Raw genomic sequence first — 16,976 nt, 5'->3', positions numbered from 1 at the left:
TTTTGAACAGACAATGAGAAAACATTATTGAACATGATTAAATAGAATATGTTTCATTTATAACTTCTTAACTATATAAACTACTATTATACAATATAAATATTCTATATAAGTTGTACTATATATAACTTAACAAAACTATAAATAAAACTATATATATAAAACTTAAACAACAAAATAACTCTTAACTAATCTATCTATCTTAACTAATCTATCAAAATGTAGTTATAAAATGATTAATTTTAGTAAAAAAAAAACAAAAAAACAAGAGCAAAAGAGGAAACTATGTTTAAATTGTAAATGTAACAGACCAGGCAGGAATCCACAAATCCTTTAAAGTCTAATGTGAAATCTTTTAGGGTTGTCCCTTCAGTGCGGGTGGAGACACTTAAGTTTTCCCCTCCTGAAGCTATATCCACCTGTAATCACAATTATTGAAGTGTATTACAGTATAGTGAAGTCTAAAACACACATGCACACAATTGTTACATAACAGCATTCAACAATTAAAAATGATAGTTACATGTTATTCTGATATTATGTAATTTGTAGTAGTGAATAACAGTTTAAAAAACAAGCACGATGGCACCACAAATACAGGTATGACATTTTCACATGCAGTGCACATACTGTACCTCGGCAATGATGCTTGTCAGAGCCATCATTGTTCTGTCCACGTGATCCATGGTTTCAAGGCTTGGGACACACAGAGATTGATTTTGTTTTTAGATTTGATTCTGTCTGTTTTTCAGGACATACTCATACCTGTGTATGACCCGCTCAGGTGTAGTCAAGTGTTATATTTCTTTCCCGTACTTGTTGGGTGTTAGGTAATAAACAGTACTGTGTTCTAGGTTTAATATACAGTAAAAACTATAACTCACTATATATTAAATAAAAAACAGATATTACTCCCTAAAGTAGAGTAAAATACTATCTAAGGTAACATATTACTTCAGCATTTAATTTAAAACAGCATGGACCATGTGAGTTTACATTCTGGACACAGAAGTACAACCTTCTTGCCAAAGTCCGCCTAGCATGGTGGCTAATTAGCATAACTCGCGATTAGCATGCTAGTACACATGAATTTGGTTGTTAAGACTTTACCATAACGCAGGCAACATATTACATTAAGACACACAATGTTGCACATCATAAATATGACTGCTCACCTAACAGGAGAATATGACAGAAGCAGGTGATTTGAGGTTAGTGAATGCAGAGATTGCGCAACTGGCTGTCGCAGGCTAACTGCCACATGTACAGCCATCTGAACCCGCTTGCCCTCTTCCGCTAATCTTTTTCCCTAGTGAACAATGTGAACTTAATTATACAGCCCGCTCCCTGTTGTTACCATGTACTTATAGGGTAACTAGTCTGTACCTACAGAGTAAGACTGGGGGAACAGCACATATGTTGTGGTTTATGTGTAATTAAAGAATAAAATCATTTTTTATAACTTCCTGCGTACCTTATCATTGTGTAATTAAAGATATACTATGTATATTATTACATTGCTGTATTGTTATTTTTTCATCCTCAGATGACAATATAAGCCTTTCATAGCTGTGCACTGGAGAGAGGTAAGATTGCCTGTTATGAGCTGCTGCAGTGCTGGACCAACATGGCTGCTAGGAGCCAATTTTCAAAAGTATAGACCCATTTCTCAACTTGTTCTATTCACATTCATACAATGAAGTAGATAACATAAGCATAATAAATCTCTTGAGTGTGGGTGAAGCTTGCCTGTCAAACACACATGCATAAAAAAATGATTGTCATAACTGCCACAAGCAAAAACATTTGATTTTAGTATACATATACACATGTAACATACTGATTCATACGAGAAGATTACACCAAGTTACATGGTAAATGTTGGGAAGTTACACTTTAAAACCCCAATTGTTTCTCGTTGTTTCGTTTTCTTCCGCTGTACCTACATTTAAGTACCAGTAAGAACCGGAAAGTATTTTATATGTACAGATTCATACGAGGAAGTTACACAGTAAGTGATGGGAAGTTACACCGTAAAACACGGGCTGTATTATAAAGTGTTACCTAAACTTTTAATAAAATGATTTTTTTTTATTAATAGTGTGGTGATAAGATATCATCAGATGCCTTATTTGTCCTACCAACACACCAAAACCCAAAATATTCAATTTACTTATTAGAAAATGAAAAGCAAAAAAAAATCTCACATCTGGAAAGCTAGAAACATAAAATAATGGCAGTTTACTTGAAAATGTACATTATTAATTAATTATCAAAATAGTGGCTGATTATTTTTTTTGTCCATTGACTAATTGTAATATTTGTGTTTTTATTTGACTAACATCAGATCTTAACACTTTTGGATATAATTTCAAGATTGATTGAGAATTATTTGAAAGCATTCTTTGGTTTACTTGGGTACAAAATGATGATTTATAAACTGGAATAAAAGCAAAAATTATACTCAACATTATAGCAGCCCATCAGCAGGGCTTACTATTTGGTAATTTTTTAAAGTCAACTTAAAGAAAATGAGTCAGTGAAACAAACTGGAATTATATCAGCAATACTTAAAATGCTCCAAAAATTTAAGTGCACTCAAAACAAATGAATTATTACTTCAACAATTGATTTTTGACTTAGGTTAAATTCATGAGAATGAGTGACTCCAACTTTTTTTCCAAGATTAAGTTTTTTATTAAGATGTACTGTACTCAGGACTAGATACTGAGATACTGTTGTGTCCTTATTACTCTGCATGGCAGCTTGTCCTCAAAGCCTGCAATTTCTACTTTTAAATTTTCAAAGTGGTTCATTTGTTTGCATCCATTAAAGATCTCTTATTGCCGACATACATACAGAATATCTTAATGATAATGTAAAAGCCTATTATGTTGAAGAGTCTAGTCTCCATTTCCATCCCATGTTGGTCCAGTTTTTGCTGAAGTCCAACAGCAAGCAGAAAAGTGATCCTCACTGTCTGGGTCCCAAAACTTTAAAATCCAGTAAAACTAGTCTATAATGATGAGATAGACCTCATAGAACACATTGAATACGGTAAGGATAACAAATAGTTTAAAAAATTAAGCAGCAGAGGTCTAGATTTCCTGACTTTTAGACCTAGTATGGGTTAAGATCCAAAGACACGAGAGTCCAAGTAGAGATAACCCTGGTAGTCATCAGGGGTTTAGCTCCAGAGCTAGAGGACAGTATACAACTGAGTGAGTATACAGACTGAGTTGTACTCTGCATGAATGAGCTGGTCATAATGTGTAAAATAAGAGGAACATAGCTTTAATGAAGGTAAATATAATGTATTTGATGAGGACCTTGGATGCTGAGCCTTTATACACATTTCAGTAAAGCCAACTACAAGCAAGAAGCAAAGCAGTGAAAGAGTAAACTTTTTTTGGAACAAGGTGCACATACGGCCTCATTTACTCAGAAAACCGGTTCACATGGGAACTGTGGTGAGAAAAGTATGTGACAATATTGTGAATGTAATGAGTTTTCAAGATGTTTCACACAGTTTCACACACTTAATTTCCTTTTTCTAGTTCCTCTAGAAAACCAGGTCCAGCAGGATGACTCACATCACTCCCATTTTAAGTTCTTTATATTGGCTTCCCATCTGGTTTAGGATTCATTTTAAGGTTCCTGTTAACACATATACAGCCTTGCATGGACAGGCACCTGAGTACATTTGTGATTTTCTCCATCCCTATATTGCCAGTAGGTCACTTAGGTCTTCTGACCAGGACCTACTGGCTGTCCTTCGCTCTCGGCTGAAAACTAATGGTGATCGTGCCTTTACAATAGCGGCTCCAACACTATGAACTCTCTTCCTTTACACATACAGCCTGCAGTCTCTATAGAAGCCTTTAAAAAGCAATTTAAGACCCATCTTTTTTAATTGGCCTTTGTGTCACCTGAGATGTGTGTGTTGTGAAGTGATTGTTCTTTTGTTTGTTTCTTTTGGGGTACCCTGTTGCCTGTGTTTGTTTTTATATTAACTTTAACTTGTGGCATATGTTTCTATTGTTTGTATGTTTCATGGTCATGTTTTTAACTTTTATTCTTGTGAGCCACTTTGTGAATTTTATTTCTGTGAAAGGTGCTATACTAAATAAACTTATTATTATTATTATTACTGTACATACTTTGTGTTCCTGTTATTATATGTATGTTATTATACAGTAACCATATCTGACAATACAGAACATAGTACCAACGCAGACCTGATATTATTAGGTTTTCGTAATAAGCATTTCAAATATATTCATATGCAAATGATTAAGTATAAACTTTGACTTAGACTTTGGCAGGAGACAGGAAGCCATAATTCATTGCAGTTTTCATGACCTTCTCTGTTACTGATAAGCCCATGCCAACTGACTACATACCAGGAAAGAATTAGTGTGAAGAAATATGAGACGTAGCCATCGCATAGATCCCTCCTCTTATTCTTTTCAACTTTCCCTTTAAATAGTCCCTCCTTTCCTGCTCTCTTGTTCATATTATCTCTCTTTACTCCTGTCTGGTAGTGTTCTTGGTGAGTTGCCTGTTTGGAAACATCTAAGACCATAATCAGAACCAACTTAACTTTCAGGTAAAAGTCAATTTGTAGTCTTTGGTTTTTCTGTATTGTTTGGATCAATTGAAAACCTGCAAACTCTTGGACCTCAATGTTACAACTGGAGAACTGCTGATTTTCCTTTTGACTCTGAGCCAGTTGATGGACATTTTAATGTTATAACTTTATTGTCATATATGTGTAAATTAATTCTATTTTACCCCCATAGGACAGCCTGCCTGACACAACACACCTCCATCTAGGCACAACTATACTGTTGTGCTCTTCATCCTCTTCATCCAACCTTCAGAGCATCAGTCCTTCTCACCATGTCCACCCAGCTCACCCAGTCCTCCCAAGAAAAGGCCTACATCTCCCTGATGAGAGGCTTGACAGAGTTGGACTTCAATGGTCCCTCTGTTCCCTGTGACCTGGTTCTGATCGGAGACCATGCCTTTCCTTTAGTAATGAACAGCCGAGGCCAGGTCCTGATGGCTGCCTCTATGTACGGCCGTGGAAGGATTGTTGTCTTGGGTCACGAGAGCTACCTGACCACCTTTCCTGCTCTGGTAGAGAACGCTCTGACCTGGCTGCGAGGAGATGGATCTGAAAACCTGGCTGTGGGGGTCCACAAGAATGTCAAGGGAGTCGCTGATAATCTCAGCAGATCCAGCTTCCAAGCCAAAATTGTGGAGGCCTTTAGTAACAATCTAAAGGTTGGCGTGTATGTGACAGATGCCTACAGTGTGGGTGCAGACGCAAAGGACCTGGTGGCGTTTCTGAAAGCCAGAGGAGGAGTGCTGATAGCTGGGCAGGCATGGCACTGGGCTACAGAGAACCCTAAGGAGAACACAATCTCTCAATTTCCAGGAAATAAGGTGTCTGGGGTGGCAGGGATCTACTTTTCAAGACATTATGGGGAGGTAGATATCCTGCCTGTCTACCCTCAGATCCCATCTTCCTGGATGGCTTTAGCGTAAGTATATACTTCTTTTTCATTTCAAATACGTGACTTTTCTTTTAATCTGAAAACTGCTCCGTGTGTTGCCATCCTTCTGATTTTAAAACTATTATTAATATCTACATTTTCTGCTCTATTGCTGAAGCAATTTATTTGAAATATTCAAATAACTTATTAACATATGTAATATTCAAAATGTTTGATTAGCATTGTGGTAGGCGTAATACGTTTTTGTTGCCTAACTCAACCACATCTTAATCATACTGGGGTTTCCCTGCATGGATTTTGTATGAGTAATTAATTAAAACAACAACACATTCGAATGTAATTGAAGGAACTATAATTCTGACACTGTGTATTTCATTAGTGGTGCAGAAATGTCCCATGTAGGGCCTGTCTGGGTTATAATATGCTAACCCATGATCCACAATAGTGGCATAATACACCACGTTTTATTCATTATACAGCTAACTTCAGTACACTTAGTAACCATGAATAATTTTTAAGATTTTCTTTAAAAAGGTTGCAATCAAAGATACTGCAAAAAAAACAGAATAATTTCACAGAAATGTATTTCTATTTTATTGAGAAACAAAACCAAGATGGACGTTCCTAACGTTTTAATTCTCTTTTCCTTCTCTTCCATCTCCCTGTTTGTGTCTCTCTTTCTCTCCCTCAATTTGCCCTTTGCTAATACAGTACTGGTAAGGATTTTGAGGATGACCTAGAGTTCTTACTCAAGGGGGTTTCCGAGTTTGACTTCCAGGGTGAATCTATAGCTTCTGAGGTTCTGGTCCACGGCCCACTAGCCTTCCCCATTGGTACCACCAAGGATAGACGGGCATTCCTGGCAGGAGCCTACTATGGGCACGGACGGGTCATTGTGGTGGCACATGAATGTCTTCTCTCAAAAAAAGTGAGGTCTGACTTAATGATTAGTCTTAGAATTCCTTTAAATAACTAAATAGAAATTGGTTTTCACATAATGAAAATTGAGCATTTCTTTTGATATTAGCTCAAGGCCACCAACAATTGGTAGGCATCTGCAGTGTTACAGTGTTGATGTGCCAATATTTCTGTGTGATTAACTACTATCTCTTTGGGGATGACTCCTTTCATTACAGACACTGGCTTCATTTTGGAACAATGCCATTAATTGGTTGGACCAAGGCCGGAAGGGGGTTGTTGGTGTCGAGCCCAAACTCAGCCTTCACAGCAAGCACAAGTGTGAGAAGACAAACTTCAGGAAAGACCTAAGTGTATTTGTGTGTGATGTATACAGTGACAAACATGTGAAGGAAATCCATGACTTTGTGGCAGAGGGAGGAGGCCTCCTGATTGGTGGACATGCCTGGTGGTGGGCTCAGACACAAGAAGGACAAAACCCAATGACAGAATTCTTAGGTATGATAACACACAACAAGATTTCGATCATGTTGTGATGTTGTACTGAACTCTGACACATACCAGTGCTACAGACAGTGCTAAATGAGTAACACATTTGCAGTATATACAGGTCTATACTGCAGCCAGCCATCAGGGGGCGACTGAGATGTTTTGGCCTCTTTTGGGGTGCTGGCATTGCGTCCATCTTTATATATCAATACATATATCAATAACTGGCTCCAGTGCAAACCAGTGGGTGATGTCACACCTTGCTACGTCCATCTTTTTATGCAGCCTACAATTAGACCTAATCAGTCAAACCCCTAACTATAAAAGATGAATGTTACAGCACAGTTGATGAAGTCAGATTTGTTTATCTGTGTTTCAGGAAACAAGATCCTGAACAAAATGGGCCTGAGCCTGTTGGAGACAACAATTGGAGGAGGTTTGTACAAGGCCCCTGTGCCTAGTCAGGCCATGAAAGACACCTACCACTTTCGTCATCTTCTACGCCGCTTCGCTGGTCATGTCATCCAGGGCAAAGAACTCACCGTGCATGAAGAGGAACACCTTAAAAAACTGGGCAGCGACTGTTCCAGCTTCTTGAAAATGAAAGCTCATGACAGCTACTCCTACACACAGGTGCTGTCCATCCTCACTGACATGTTGAAGTCCGGCATGCCACAGGTGGGCAGTGAACGGCTTTATTGTCTATGATTGTCATTAGTATTTGTATAAAGAAGGCGTCTCTTTTAGTTTACTTTCTGGGTTAATGTAAGTTTCAAGGATTTAGTTCCTTGTATGGTAAATCTGCTAATTAGACTTTTATGGCTTTCAGGCTTACAAAATATTGCCAGGTATTTACCTCACAATAACCTTGACGTCTTTACATAAAAACATACAATACTTATCAAATTCAAAATAAAAGTATTTAGCCATTTTTGTTTTGTACTACAAATTCATTTTGTCTTCATCACTAAGCTAGGCCTCCTGTGACCACTGGAAAACTGTTGGCTCTCAACCAATCAGGCTTTGTGAGAGAAATCTGATTTATAATTATTAATATTCACTTTCTTTCAAGGTGAGTGAGAAGAACCCTGTAAAGAGTCCCAAAGAACACCTGCTCCTCAGCATGGGGACAGACGTATATAAGGTGTGCCCAGATCCTGATGCCTTCCTGCCTTACCTCATCAAGCATAGCCCCACGATGCCTTTTGTCTATAACCACAGGATCAAGATTAATGCTAACACATCAGGTCAGTCTTTGTTGTTGTAAACAAATGTGTAAAATAATTATGTGAGAAATTTGCAGTCCAGTAATTTTTCTCTGTACATTTTAATATGTTGCAGTACTGTGTGTGATATTACACTGCATTAATGAAAAAGGTGAAATCTTTCTTGTGCCTGTTTTACATGCATCCATATATAACATTTGCTGCTCTTTGTGTGTGTCAGGAAAGAAGGAGTGGCTTAGTACAGGTTTGTACCTCTTTCCTGGTATGAAGACCGACATGATCATGCCACCAAAGATACTCAACAAAGGATGGATGGTACAGTACACAAAATCAAATAATTACAGAGTTCAAAGTGTTTCTTTCAACTTTCTGTCAATTCAAACTGCCAAAATCACAAATTTGTCTCAAAGGGCTTTATATACACCCTCTGTCCTTAGATTATCAATTAAAATATAGAAAAACCTTACAAAAAAGCAACTGCGCTTATTGTTCTTCAGTTCATAATTCACATCACTCTGTATTGGAATTAAGTATTTAAAATCAAACATTCATTAGCATTCGAAAATATTAAGAGGACGTTAAAATGTTTTAATTTAAATTGAAATTAAAAACTACAAGGCAGATGATCAATTTTATATCCTGTCACAGTATGACTGGCAAGCCTACAGCTTTGTTGTTCAGTAATGGTCATACAGTACACTGTAATTTTAGAATAGGTACCCGGTAGTTATAAATACTTACAGTATAAATTATCTTTAAATATTCTTACCAAACGTCAGATTGTTCCTCAGTAGGTCATACTATAGCCCCATGTGTAATACTATATATATAGTACTATGGCCCCATATGTAATACCATATATATAGTATACTATAGCCCCATATGTAATACTATATATATAGTACTATAGCCCCATATGTAATACTATATATATAGTACCATAGCCCCATAATGTAATTTACGTGATTGTTACCCCTTATTCCCTAACTTCACATCTTGTTCCATTGTACCTACATGTACAGTATGTATCCATGCATATTGTAGTGATACACCATTAGTATAAGATATTATTAGTACAAATGTTCTTACAAATGTCAGTCTTATATTCAGTGAGGTTTTCCTACTTCTGAAACTCAACCTGGAAGTTATGGCTTCACTTCAGTGCTCTATAAAGGAAATGTCTGTTGTACTTTGTCAGAAAAACACGATTTAAATGTTTGCACAACATCAAAGGTTTATATACATTTTACAGTGACAACCTTCAAAATGAAGGCTTGTATTTCTCCAAAAGGTCAACTCTGTATACAAGACTGAAATCTTCTTTCTCAGGTTTATTAATGACTGAATTAAAGTGAGCATATTCCAAAAAATATGAAAAGGTGGCACATCTCAAATTTCCAAATCAAGAAGGACAAAATACCGACGTTTCATTGTTTGTTTGGCTCACATCTTCGGAGCGTTTGGAGTATACAGGTTCAATTTGGTAATATACACAAGGGCAGAGTTAATACACAGCTGGGAGTTGGACCCAATTATCTAGGAACCAATCACTTCTCTTATCCGATACAGGGACCAATCACATGTATATAGCTAAATCTGGTTTAAACCCCATTAATGAATGAATTACTAATTAAAGTATTTGTTTGGAAATGGGGAAAAATATCTATAAATATAGTTGTCTTTTATAATAATCTTCTTATCTCACATTTTTATTCTTCCATTCATCCATTCATCCATGCCTCTTGCCCATTTTGCATTTATTGATTTATATATGCATCTATTGAAAAACCAAACTGTACAGTAGACCTCTCATACAGGTTTTCAAAGCAGTAACACATATTCCATCTCTTCTTCAGATCCAGATAGGCTGTCAAACAGACTATCTCAATGCTGCAGAGTTGAAGAGAGCGCCCTGCGTTCATGAACAATTTCCTGTTACCACAGAGAAGATGCAGGTGTGGAACCTGTGGGGGGGACTCATCTACCTGGTGGCTCCACCCAACACACAGGTGGAGGGGGTAGAGGTCATAGTGCAAATGGCTGTACCTGCACCATATTATAAATCTGGTGAGTGTGTGTTGAGTAACACTGGTACAGAAATGTGTGTATCTGTGTGTCTCCATGGGGTTAGTAGAGGGTGTGTAGCAGCACCTGTGACTTTTGCAGAAGGTACAAGCAAATATACATCATCTGTGTGCTGGGTGCAGTAGATTAACAGCTGAATGAAACTATGAGACCACATTCATAAGCAGTTCACATTTATGAAACTTTTACATTTTATTTGTTTATAATCTGCAAACAATGGCACATATTTATAATGTTTAAAATTATACAAGTTCAAACTCAGTTTTGAATTCACCCATCCCTCTGTTCTGCTCAGGTGTGACAACAAAGGCTGATTGGTTGGTGCTGCGTGCAGCTCCCTCACCCTGGGCAGAGCTGGAGTTTGAGAACATCATCCTTACTGTACCATCAGATGTTGTTCGGGATCTGGATTACCCTGACAAGTTGGCAGCACACTGGGATGCCATCATGAGAGGCGTTGCTGACCTGGCTGCTATCCCACACAAATTTCCCCGCAAAGAGAGATTTGTTACTGATGTACAGATTTCTCATGGTAAATGTGTTTTTCTGTGTATATGACTGCCTCTTGTTTGCCCAGAAGGGCCGGTGTTGAAGTTGACCACTCACACTGAAAATGTAAAATATAAATAATAATAATAATAATAATAATAATAATAATAATAATAATAATAATAATAATAATAATAATAATAATAATAATAATATATAATATAATAACTTATTGAATGAGAACTTTTGCAACAACATGAGCTGTTTTTTTTTTTTTTTGCTTTTCTTTCATTGGTTGCACTCGTATATCAATGGACTTATCACACCACTACATCACACATGTCACCTGCACTTATACGTAAGATTGTATTTTTCTCCATCCAGGTTGGATGCATGCAGGTTATCCCATCATGGCACACACACCCACAGCAGCTGAGCTGGTCAGCATTGACCATGCTAGGACTAAAGACCTGTGGGGCCCCATCCATGAGCTTGGACACAACCAACAGAGAGGCTGCTGGGAGTTCCCATCTCACACCACAGAGTGCACATGCAACCTCTGGTCAGTGTATGTGCATGAACAGGTGCTGGGGATCAACAGGGCAAAGGTGGAGTAAATCCTTTTTTTGACAAAATAAAACAATTCTTAATGTGTACTATAACACATTTTTCTATCAGTAGACACCACAAAAGACAATTCCTCATTTTTACCATATGTTGAGAAAAATATTTAGCTTTTCATTGGGATTGCATTCTTTCACAATCCCTTCATTTTGTCTCGTTCAATGCAGGCTCATCCAGATATGACTTCAGAAAAGCGAAACCATCGAGCAGAGGAGTATGCTAAGGGGGGCAAGAAACTCAGCAGCTGGCACATGTGGGTCGCCCTGGAGACATATATGCAGGTGAGAGGGAATTACTGTATATTACATTCTGCAGAGAAACTATGTTTGGATCATACTGGAGTCACTTTTTAAACAGGATGTAAAAAACACTGTCATAGGCAAAATGAATGCAAATAAGACTCAGAATTCCCATCTGACCCTGTGAGGGTTTAACAAAGGTCATTACACACCAGACAACAAAAATATTTATGGATGAAAATGGAGAGACAGCAATACTTCTTTTTCACACACCCCTCTACTTCTTTCTCCTTCCATGTAGCTCCAGGAAAAGTTTGGCTGGGATGCCTTTAAGAAGGTGTTTGCTGCCTACCACAAGATGAGCAACTTTCCCAAAGACAACAAAGGAAAGATGAACCTGTATGCTGTGACTTTCTCCCAGACTGTGGAGATGAACCTGTCTGGATTCTTTAAGGCCTGGGGCTGGCCCATAGAAACAGCCACTGAGGAGAAACTCTCCAACCTGCCTCCCTGGAGTGACCACCCCATGATCCAGTATTACTGAACTGTAGACTGCTGCAGATTGAAGTACAGAGAGAGGGGTTTAATGATTTAGTGTATTAAATGTATTCAGTTGATTAACATTGTTTTCTTTTTGTTGTTGTTGTTGTCTCTTATTAAATATTGCATGTTTAATGCAATACAAGAAACACTAGTTGACCAGTTATATATCTACAGCCTTTAAACTCAGTAGCTCCATTTGAAAATAATTCATCACTCTACCAATGATTATGATCATCTTAGATCAATTATTCAACATGACACCGCTGTACTCAATTTGCACACAGAATGTGCATGTAAGACCAAATCTACAGAATCAAACAATTTTTTATACGACTACACTTCACTTTGAATATCAGTGTGAAAAACTGACAGTTTTATTTGTTAATACTGATACCAGTAATGAAGCATCCTCTTCATTTCATTGCTCCAGCCCAACACCTTTTGAAGATGGGAACATAAATGTCTTTAATGTAACTATTTTGATATTTGCCTTTACTGTCAATTCAAAATACACTAATAAACATTTACTTTACTCCTCTACTACTTGTTATTCATCAATTTGTTCTTGAATGAGAAGCGTAAAATAAACCACTTCAAAAAGGGAACTACATGTACGGATAGTATTTTATTTCACACTAATTGATATGAAAAACAAGTCTTCTAATCCTTTATAGCCTACAGTTGTTGGAGAATAGCTGGGAGAACTCTCCGAGTTCAGAGAGAGAATCTGGTAGAGAGCTAAAAAAAAAAAAAGAAAAAAGTCCAGTGGTGTCTGGATGATTGTTTAGTGATGTTAACATAATAAAAATTGTTATTTAAATTTTTACTCATGTTACGTACCCAGACTGGACCTACAAAGGAAATTAGTGTATGAATATTTGGCTAGACCAAATGGAGGAGCGGAGATGTGGGCAAACCAAGTCTCAGATGATCTGGAGCACACTGGGGCCCCAATCTGTGGTTTCTTCTGATGTTTCCACATTGAGCCCAAATGTGAGATTGAGGAGTAAAATAAACTATTTTCTGTAGAGTAGGTGACCAAAAGAAAACCAAATAAAATGATGACATGGGAAGGTCAGACACCACACGAGTCCACCAATCAGTGCTCAGGCCATTTCTTTTCATCCTCTGATCCACAGGTGTTCTCATTTCTCCTGATGATCCCAGCCGCACACAAACCCAACCCCCCTCATCCAGTCCAGTCAATGAATGAAAAGCAAGTTAAGTAAGTGTGAGCGGAGGCCTCTAAACTGTGAGATCCAACTGCCAACTACATCCTTATTTTACCTAATTATAAACAGACCAGTAGCAGACCGTAGTAAAGTAGACCACATACTGTACTCTAAAACAGGATGAGCTTATTGTCTTGAAGTGTAATTAGGTTTGTTGCGTGTTTTACGCACTTTATCAGTCATAACATTGATATTTTCAAATGTATAATTTCCCACAATAATGCAGACCATGAAATAATCAGATAGACCTGCACAATGTATGTAAAGAAAAAAGGAAAAGAATCAAGTATGTTACACAAGATAAAAATCAAACTGCAAGAAGACATAGAGCCCTAATATGGGAGGTTTTGTCCAACGTACAGACAGAGATGGGGCCCATACAGGCCTCAAACCACTCTTGTACACAAAGCAAACATCTTCAGTCTTTTATTATAACTGAATGAAAGCTACAAGATTTGTTTGGACATTCAATAAAAAACTATTTTAGGGATGCATAATGGAAAAAATGTTATTACTATTAATTATTATCAGCATTATTATCATTATTATTATGCTGCACTAAGAAAGGCAGTTAATACTAGAAGAGACGCTGACATGCTGATTTATAAGGATTTAAGGAACAAAGTTGTCCAAGAGCTAAGAGAAGCTAAATCTCATTTTCATCTCAATGTATTGAATGAGGAAAAAGGCAACAGTAAATTTATCTGAAAAGCATTGATAATCTCACAAGAAGGGACACAAAATTTTTAGGAGATTTTAAATTCAAAGTACAGGGAAAGTTAATTACTATTACCTCTGTCTTTAATTTTTTTTTCTTGAGTCTGTATATGAGTTAGGTTTTCAAGTGTGTAGACTAATGCGTTACAAGTAAACAAAATCATCAGCCCCTTAAAAACCTCCAAAAATAGAAATACTTTACAATTTGACACCATGTTTGTTAAATCACACAAAGATATTTTAACTCCCCCATGGCTCATTTAATTAACTTGTCTTTTAAACACAGTTCCTTTCTTGATGACTGGAAATGTGCCATTGTCACACCTATTTTTAAATCTGGAGACCGCCTTGAAGCCAGTAACTACAGACCAATAAGTATACTGCCAGTACTCTCAGAGGTTGCTGAGAAAGTTGTCATTAAACAACTGACAACATTTCTTAATACAAGCAATTTTTGTCTACATTGTATGCAATTTGGCTTTAGAGCAAATCATTTCACTGAAACTGCTGCCTTGCACTTAACAGAGCAAATTAAATCAAGACTTGGTAAAGGAGGAGTAATTGGTGCTGTATATTTAGATCTGCATAAAGCATTTGACACAGTCAATCATGATGTTTTAATATCAAAACCCTCTAAATTTAACTTCTCATCTAGAGCACTGGCATGGATGTCTTCATATTTATCTAATAGGAGACAATGTGTTAAAGTTGGTGACACACTGTCCAGTAACATGAAGTGCACAATGGGTGTTCCACAAGGGTCAGTGTTAGGTCCCCTATTATTTAGCCTATATATTAATGATCTCCCTCAACAGCGTCATGTTGCAGAGCTACAAATGTATGCAGATGACACCGTTGTATACTAACATGCAAATACAGCTGAGTTAGCTGCTGCTACGCTAACAATTGCATTGGAAAGGATCACACATTGGCTTGATCAATCATGTCTGAGTCTAAATGTAAACAAGACAAAGGGTATGTTTTTCTCTAAAACCATGGAACAACCTCCTAACGCTGATATTCTCACTAAGGTGAAAACCTTGACATAGTTACTGATTTTAAATATCTTGGTGTGACACTGGATCCAAATTTGAACTTTAAGAAATATGTTTAAAAAAAACGGTTAAAACCATAAAGTACAACTTAGCAAATTTTAGACATATTGGAAACTGTCTCTCTTTGGACGCAGCCAAGATATTTGTGCATGCTATGATTCTTTCTCATATTGGCCCTTCCTCCACTATGTGACTTTGTGTACACTCGCTCAGTAAGTTCTATTAGATCCTCCAGAATATTCTCTATATGACATTGTACCAGACAATTTTGTCACACTACATTTTGGCAGTCAGCTTTCTCTGTGAAAGCCACAACTCAGTGGTGTGTCCTACCTGATGATGTGAAGAGCTGCAGTTCCATCAAAATCAAAAGAAAAAATATGCTAAAAACTACTAAGCTCTGTACGTTTAAGTTTATACTATTAATTTCCAATATTATTTTGATTTTCCTGGTAGTATGAGTGTCAGTAATACCACAGTTATGACAAGAAAATGTTTTATACAACTGTTTACTCTTCCAGCCATTCTAAGCCAGCCTTACTGTTCTGCTTTTAGCCAGATGTGTATGTACTACAATTTAATACAAATATACATATGGGCCTTCTCATCTTCCTGCTTAGCAGTGATCTTTTCTGATAGCTGATCTTATGTTTCTTTCCCCACAACAAACATGAAAACATGATGTGTGTGTCACATTAATGTATACATTGCATTAGATTTCTCTTTGAGTCGCAACAACTACTCAAACATTTTTCATCCAAGTTTGATTTTGATGCATATCAAACAATATTAACATAGGTTTCCCCAAGAAATAGATAGACTAATCTGATATATTGTCAATATGTTCTATTACAGTCTCAGCATCCACAAATATTGTGATGATAAATATACTTGTAATTACTGAACAAACAGGTTTCCTATACATTCACAGCCAGGGTGTATCTCGGTCTCAACCCACTTGTGTAAGACACAAGAGATTAACACAAACAAAGTATTAACACAGACGAGGTATTAATAGAGACAAAGAGTTTCAACAGACAGGTGTTGTAGTCCATTTTGTCTAGTGACGTGTGATCTTTCCGTTAATCTCATGACAAGCTGTAATTGGGTTTTGCTGAATGAAATCCCTCTGCTTATTCTCTTCATCGTTTTCACTGAACTGCTCCCTCCTGTTCAGGGGAGCAGGGGTGGGGTTCACTGTACATTGCAGTAATATGTAAGTACATGCACATCGCTCTCTCTCTGTCTTTCTGTGTGTGTGTGTGTGTGTGTGTGTGTGTGTGTGTACCAGGTATTCCTCACGTTGTGAGGACATGTATCTGTTTACATAGTTGTGTTGTGGAGACTTGCCTCCTTTTTGGGGACAAAAAGCATGTCCCCATAATGTAAATCAGTAATTTTAGGATGAAGACTTGGTCTTTTCTGTCTCTTGTCAGCTAAAGTCCGTCCACTTGTAATGTTTCACAGCAGAGGGAATGAGCCCAGCGGAAATGAGTCAAAACTTTGTTACTTGCTGTAATGGTTCCTCCTGTTCATACTGACCGTTAGAAGATCCCTTCATAAAGCACTTACAACGTCAATGATGGGGGCCACACTGTTTGTACTGTTTTTAAAGGACAGTGTCACAATTTTTCAAGTCTGTCCTAAAAAAAATAAGCAGGGATGAGCCCAGCGGGAGTCAAAACGTTCAGCAAGGACAACAAAGTTTTGACTTTTCATCTTTTTCAGGATTCAGAGATAAATAATCCTGTTCATGACGGATTCATTCATTGATCGGCAGGTTTCATCAAATCACAATTACTTTTATAATTAAGTCTTCCTGTATGATGTGGATTTT

At 37.2% G+C, this 16,976-nt stretch overlaps 1 protein-coding gene across 1 annotated transcript; it reads left to right on the top strand.

Annotated features, from left to right (window-relative positions):
- Positions 1 to 4,479: 4,479 nt before the first annotated feature.
- Positions 4,480 to 12,675, top strand: LOC137185756 (TRPM8 channel-associated factor homolog). Its single transcript, XM_067594100.1, has 12 exons — positions 4,480 to 4,609; positions 4,803 to 5,549; positions 6,234 to 6,450; positions 6,659 to 6,938; positions 7,309 to 7,607; positions 8,002 to 8,176; positions 8,376 to 8,470; positions 10,012 to 10,222; positions 10,536 to 10,772; positions 11,114 to 11,337; positions 11,521 to 11,634; positions 11,894 to 12,675. Exons 2-12 carry the CDS (start codon positions 4,903 to 4,905, stop codon positions 12,134 to 12,136), a joined length of 2,742 nt encoding a protein of 913 aa, XP_067450201.1. The 5' UTR covers positions 4,480 to 4,609; positions 4,803 to 4,902; the 3' UTR covers positions 12,137 to 12,675.
- Positions 12,676 to 16,976: the final 4,301 nt, after the last annotated feature.

Source organism: Thunnus thynnus, chromosome 7 (assembly GCF_963924715.1).
Source record: "Thunnus thynnus chromosome 7, fThuThy2.1, whole genome shotgun sequence".
Taxonomy (NCBI): Eukaryota; Metazoa; Chordata; class Actinopteri; order Scombriformes; family Scombridae; genus Thunnus; species Thunnus thynnus.
This window is presented reverse-complemented; position numbering and strand designations above follow the sequence as displayed.

Bases quoted from the DNA above. Each gene is read 5' to 3' on its own strand.
- LOC137185756 (XM_067594100.1), top strand. From the start codon at position 4,903: ATGTCCACCCAGCTCACCCAGTCCTCCCAAGAAAAGGCCTACATCTCC. The intron at 7,608-8,001 runs GTGGGCAGTGAA...CTTTCTTTCAAG, and splicing joins TGAAGTCCGGCATGCCACAG to GTGAGTGAGAAGAACCCTGT. The intron at 10,773-11,113 runs GTAAATGTGTTT...TTCTCCATCCAG, and splicing joins TGATGTACAGATTTCTCATG to GTTGGATGCATGCAGGTTAT.